This window comes from Stomoxys calcitrans, chromosome 5 (genome assembly GCF_963082655.1).
Source record: "Stomoxys calcitrans chromosome 5, idStoCalc2.1, whole genome shotgun sequence".
NCBI classification, from domain to species: Eukaryota; Metazoa; Arthropoda; class Insecta; order Diptera; family Muscidae; genus Stomoxys; species Stomoxys calcitrans.
The window spans coordinates 73,734,902-73,741,636 of record NC_081556.1 but is presented as its reverse complement, the minus strand read 5'-3'; the positions used below and the strand labels follow the sequence as shown (position 1 = coordinate 73,741,636).

The following is a 6,735-nucleotide window of genomic DNA, read 5'->3' as shown; positions in this document are numbered from 1 at the left end:
CGATGTCCCCGAAATTTGGAACAGTAAGTTAAGCTAAGCCTCTTGACATACTTCTGCAATATCGCACATATCGGTCCAGATTTGGATATAGCTGCCATATAGACCGATATCTAGGTTTTAGGTTTTGGGGCCATAAAAGACGCATTTATTGTCCGAAGTCGCTGAAATTTAGGACAGTGAGTTTGGTTAGGCTCTTCGACGTCCTTCTTCAATTTTGCCCAGATCAGTCCAGATTTGAATATAGCTGCCATATAGACCGATCTCTGGATTTAAGGTTTAGGGCCCATAAAAGAGGCATTTATTGTCCGATTTCGCCGAAATTTGGGAAAGTGCTTAGTGTTAGGCTCTTCGACATGTTTATGCAGCTTGGCCCAAATCGGTCCAGATTTGGATATAGCTGCCATGTAGACCGATATCTCGATTTAAAGTCTTGGCCCCGTAAAAGGCGCATTTATAATCCGATTTCACTGAAATTTGACACAGTTACATATGTTCGGCTCTTCGACATCCGTGTCGTATATAGTTCAGATCGGTATGAGGTATATGAGTATAAGGTATGAAATTTTCACCGAATTTTGATGAAAGGTGGTTTACATATATACCCGAGCTGGTGGGTATTGAAAGTTCGGCCCGGCCGAACTTAACGCCTTTTTACTTGTTTTTTTTTTTTTTTTTTTTGGGGTGTAGCGCCTTCCGTGAATGTCTAGCTATGCCAATGCATATAGGCCTACATATCTCCGATTTACTGTCTTAAATCCATTTAAGCACAATTTATGGCCCTTACACATGGAGCAGTGAGTTGTGTTAGTCGCCTTCATGTCAGCAACGCTTTCAGTGCTGACCCAACCATATCTCGATATAATTTCTTTTTGATGAAATGTATATAATCTTATTTTCTTATATATAAAACTAGCTGACCCGGGCTCGCTCCGCTGCGCCTTCTTTTACTTTATATGGAACAAAAGTTTCCTTGGAATATTTATTTTCGACAATTAAAGATCTTTTAGTGAAATACCATGTAAACTTGACTAACATTTTAACAATATAAGTGCCTTTATCTGAATCCCATATGATCTTTATTGGTCTACGAATTTAAGTTTGGATGTATGGTGTACTCCATTCTTAAAATATAGGGTGATTTTTTTGAGGTTAGGATTTTCATGCATTAGTATTTGAGAGATCACGTGGGATTTCAGACATGGTGTCAAAGAGAAAGATGCTCAGTATGCTTTGACATTTCATCATGAATAGACTTACTAACGACCAACGCTTGCAAATCATTGAATTTTATTACCAAAATCAGTGTTCGGTTCGAAATGTGTTCATTCACCGTAACGTTGCGTCCAACAGCATCTTTGAAAAAATACGGTCCAATGATTCCACCAGCGTACAAACCACACCAAACAGTGCATTTTTCGGGATGCATGGGCAGTTCTTGAACGGCTTCTGGTTGCTCTTCACTCCAAATGCGGCAATTTTGCTTATTTACGTAGCCATTCAACCAGAAATGAGCCTCATCGCTGAACGGTGAATGAACACATTTCGAACCGAACACTGATTTTGGTAATAAAATTCAATGATTTGCAAGCGTTGCTCATTAGTAAGTCTATTCATGATGAAATGTCAAAGCATACTGAGCATCTTTCTCTTTGACACCATGTCTGAAATCCCACGTGATCTGTCAAATACTAATGCATGAAAATCCTAACCTCAAAAAAATCACCCTTTACTTCATTTCAGCCTGATATTTACCTGATGCCTGATTAAGTGGTGTTTTCGGGGGAGAGGTCGCGAGAGCATCGTGCTCTTCTCTCAAATACCATTTATTTAAAACCCATATTGCCATTGGCTTAAGAGGAGTTTACAGGATGAGGCGTCCCCCAAATACATGGCCCCAAAATAGGTTATCAAATTCGTCTTATAATCTCAAATACATTTCATTTGAGCCACATATTGGCATGGTCGAAAAATATTTTTCCTTGGGGGGTGTTTTGGGAAAGGGGTGATGCCCTAAAAATATGGTCCTACATATGGATATCAAATTCGTATTCTACTCCCAAATACTTTGATTTGAGCCCCATATTGCGATGGTCAGTAAAAAATTGCTGTTTGTCGGGTATTTTGGGAAAGAGGTAGAACCCCAGAAAATTGGTCCCGAAAATGGGTATCAATTCTTGCTCTACCCCCCAAATCCTTTCATTTAAGCTCCACATTGACAAGGTCGGTAAATATGCCCGATTTTGGGGTGTTTTGGGGATTGGGGTGGTCCCCCTAAGCCCAGAAAATATATCAGAAACGTGCTCTATTCTCATATATCTATATATCATTTATTTGAACCCCATATTGCCATTGGCCTCAAAATTGGATATCAAATTCGTTTTCAAATCTCATTTAAACTCCTTATTGCAAAAGTCAGCAAATGGCTACGGTCGTAAATTTGTCCCTTTTTGGGGGATGTTTTTGGAGAGAGGCGGCCCCCGAACACTTGATCCCATATTTGGATATCAGATTCGTATTCTACACTCAAATACCTTTTATTTAAGCCCCATGTTCCCATGGTCAGTAAATAAGTCCTGTTTGGAGGGGGTTTTGGGGAAGGGAAGAACCCCCAGAAACGTGGTCCCACATTTGGATATCAGATTCGTATTCTACTCGCAAATACCTTTCATTTGAGTTCCATATTGCAATGGTCGGTAAATATGTCCGATTTAGGGGTGCTTTGGGGGTTTGGGTGGTCCCCCTAGCACTTGGTCCGACAATTCGATATCAGATACGTTTTCTTATCCTAAATACCTTTCATTTGGGTCCAATATTGTCGTGATTGGTCTAAATATATGTTTGGTAGGTTTTAGGGTGGGGCAGCCCCCCCTAGGTACATCATCCGAAATTTGGATACCAAATTTTTATTTTTAGGGTACTATATGAGAGCACACAAAATATCGCTTAAATCGCACCACCAATCTCCGAGATCTGGCGTTTCTGAAAATTAGGGTAAGGGGGAGGGTCCGCCCCCCTTCAGATATCAAAAAATGTAGTACCCTATTTTCACCACGGGATCATTATGCACCATCTGTGAAAATTTCAAGAAAATATGTTCAGCCGTTTCTGAGTCTATAAGGAACACACAAAAATACAAACAAACAAACAAACATTGTTCTGGAAGGAAACATAGGCTATATAATTTGTTGATATCGGGAGAGCGGCGGACCCTCCCCCTTACCCCAAAAGTACTACCCGAAAATTAAAGGAGGAAAAAAGGAGTAGAGTACGAATATAATAATAAATGTTGGGTTCAAGTACCAGGGGGCCGCCCCAGCCCCAAAGCCTCTTAAAATAGGTTTATTTGACAATCATGACAATATAGGACTCAAATGAAAGGTATTCGGGAGTAGATTACGGATATGGTCAGGAAGTAGGAATAGGCTTTATAATTTATTGATAACGGAAGGGGGCGGACCCTCCAACGTTAAACCAAATACACCTCCCAAATTGAAAAGTGGACCGATGAGGATAATATGGTTATCAAATGAAAAGTATGCGGGAGTAGATAACGAACCTGGCATACAAATTTATGTCGAAATATGGGGGGTCACCCAACCTCCTCAAAAACGCCCAAAATGGGTACATTAGCCAATCACGGATATATGGTATTCGGTTTGTTTGTTCCGTGTGGACTGAAAAACGACAGAACCGATTTTCTCGAAATTTTCGCTGATTGTGTAGGTTGGTCTAGAAGCAAACATAGGCTATATAATTTTTCTATATCGGAAGGGGACGTACCCTCCCGCTTATGCCAAAAACAACACTCAAATCAAAAGTGGACCGACGGGGACATCATAGGTATTGAAAATGAAAGGTATTGGAGAGTAGTATACAAATATAGTATTAACAAAACTCCCCAAAACTTCCCCAAACAAATATATTGGACGTTAATGTCTATATGGGGCTCAAATGAAAGATATTTGGGAGGAGATTTCGAATCAGATCGAATCGAAATCAGATCGAAGTATTGGGGGTCACGCCACCCCTCAAAAACGCCAATAGACCCATTATGAGTATATTATACTTGGCTGAACCGATTTTCTTAAAATTTGCATAGATTGTGTACGTTTGTCTTGAAGGTTACATAGGCTATATAATTTTTAGATATCGGATGGAGGATTTAGCGTCATAGGCTACAATGGCACTAATTCGATATCCACCCTAAAAAGACATTAGAGAGTTAAAGAAGGCGCAGCGGAGCGGACCCGGTTCGACTAGTATGTATATATTTAAAAATTATTTTGTATCTGAGGTAGTGGTTATCAAAAGTTCGGCCCGGCGAACTTAATACGTTTTTACTTGTTTTTATGTGGTTTTTGGAGTAATCACAAACTTTTTAAGCAACCTATTATAATCAGTCAAATAACAAACTTTGAATATTTTCTTTGAATTTTTTTATTGGTTCCCAAAGAAAAATGGAAGCGTTAGAGCATACCCAATGCAATTCGGAACATACAACAGAAGTAGGAACTAAAATTTTCAAAAACGAATCAGAGGAGGCAAATAACGGACAAAAACAAGAAGAACATCATAAGCAAAAAGAAGATGTAGACGGAAATGTCTTAATGCTGGAATTCGATTGTTTGAAAAGATATATTCAAAAATTACAATTACGTCTAAAGACTCAAATAGAAAATTGTCATCCTAAAGACGATTGCCTTCACCACGAGATCGCCTTTAAATGTTCAGAAAATGAAATATGTACTCTTCAAAAAAACCATCATAAACTTCAATGTCAGATCAACGAGTTATTTAAATGTAATCAAGCTGCTAAAGACCACATTAGGGATTTAAAATTTCAAATGATTGAAAAAGACAAAGAAATTTCAAAACTTTGTAACTCCGTTGAAGTCCTATTGCAATGGCGAGACAACTTGAATCATGAATTTGGCAAATGTATTGAACGTTTCGAATACCTGAAGCACGTGAAGGCCGAGTGGCAAAGTGTCGCTGTAAAACTCGAAGAACAAAATAAAAACTTTACTTCAAAGATGCAGTCCTTTGTGCCCAAATTAAATTTTCAGCAAGAAAAACAGTCCTTCATTTGTGCCATTAACGAAATCAAAGAAATGTTTAAGGAACTTTTTGAATATCAATTACAGAGATTTGATTGCCTAGAGAAACGCTTTGACAGTGTCACTGGTGGCCAATAAAATTCTGTGCGTGTAAATCCTCTATGGGTCACTTCCAAAAAAGAATGTTTGCAACAATAAAAACTGCCGAATTGAAATGTTTGCCATAAAAAACTTTTGCTGAATATTTCCCTAAGCCTCATTAACTTTGAAATTAATCTCATTTTGTGTAAGTTTCATAGGAATAAGTTTCCCTTTTTGGTGCAATAATAATTAAAAAATTTAAGTACTTCATCCGGTGCTGTAGACTCTTGGAAATGGATTCGTAGCTAAGCTACAAATCTCCTTTGCCTGGAATACGCTACACTATGAGGGTAGCTTGAGGTAAATCAATCCAATTGTTTGGACTCATTACGGTTTTTGGTTGTTCCATGTAAACATTAAAATTAAGTACACATCGGATTTAAATCTAAAAGGGTGAGTTTTTAAGAGCTATAAAAAAATTAAAAAAAAAACACAAAATTCAGAAAAATGCATGAAATTTTTATTTGAATCGACAGCACGGTGCTTATAGTTTAACGTTTGAAGATAATTTCATGAAAATGTTGACCGTGACTGCGCCTCAAATTATCCATCCAAAAGGCGTTAAATCGCACAATATAGGCTGCCAATTGACCGGTCCCGATCGTGAAATAAAATGTTCATTATTATGCGTGTTGTGTGGCATGTGACAACGTCTTGTTGAAACCACCTGTCATGCACGTGTCACGTGTCGAGCTTTTGCATTTTGGGCAAAAAAAAAGGTTGGATATCATCTCACGGTAGCGCTAACCATTCACAATTACGTTTCGGTTAGCATCATCTTTGAAGAAGTACGGTCCAATGATGCCACCAGCCTATAAACCGCACCAAACTGACTTGGTAGCGCTCTGGATGCATTGGTAGCTGTTGCAATGCGGGCTGATCTTCACTCCAGAATGGTCAATTCTGATTACCCACTGAGCCAAAAATGAGCTTCGTCCATAAAATGGAAGAAGAGCTCGACGCACATTCTTAACAAGGCACGCTTTTTGATAATAAAATTCGATAATTTCAAAGCATTGTTCGTTTGCAAGACGACTCGTGGTTAAATTATAGATCAAACTGAAGATGTTTGACTGTGAAACAAAACACGAAACGTGCGTTAGATATTTAAACCAGTGTTGCCAAATAGATAACAGCTAAAAACTCACCCTTTAGTTTCAACTTGCTTGGTTTGCCTGGTGTACTGGGCGTTTCAAGAATTGGTACCATCCATATCTTGCCTTATCTCTGCCTTATGACGCTGAACGCCTGGGTTCGAATTCTGGCGAGACCATTAGAAAAAAAATTTTCAGCGGTGGTTTTGCCCTCGTAATTCTGGAAACATTCGTGAGGTACTATGCTATGTAAAACTTCTCTCCAAAGAGGTGTCGCACTGCGGCACGCACGTAACTAGTAAAAGCGTGCTAAGTTCGGCCGGGCCGAATCTTGAGAATCCACCACCAGCATTCTGCTAAAACATGGGAGCTATATCTAGTTATAGACCGAATTGGACCGTACTTGGCGCAGAGTCGTACAGAACACTATATGCTAAATTTCA

At 38.9% G+C, this 6,735-nt stretch overlaps 1 protein-coding gene across 1 annotated transcript; it reads left to right on the top strand.

The window, feature by feature from the left end:
* The first annotated feature begins 4,407 nt into the window (after positions 1 to 4,407).
* LOC106088100 (uncharacterized) lies at positions 4,408 to 5,310 on the top strand. The gene has a single exon (XM_013253409.2). It carries the CDS (start codon positions 4,458 to 4,460, stop codon positions 5,193 to 5,195), a length of 738 nt encoding a protein of 245 aa, XP_013108863.2. The 5' UTR covers positions 4,408 to 4,457; the 3' UTR covers positions 5,196 to 5,310.
* Positions 5,311 to 6,735: the final 1,425 nt, after the last annotated feature.

Bases quoted from the DNA above. Each gene is read 5' to 3' on its own strand.
- LOC106088100 (XM_013253409.2), top strand. From the start codon at position 4,458: ATGGAAGCGTTAGAGCATACCCAATGCAATTCGGAACATACAACAGAA.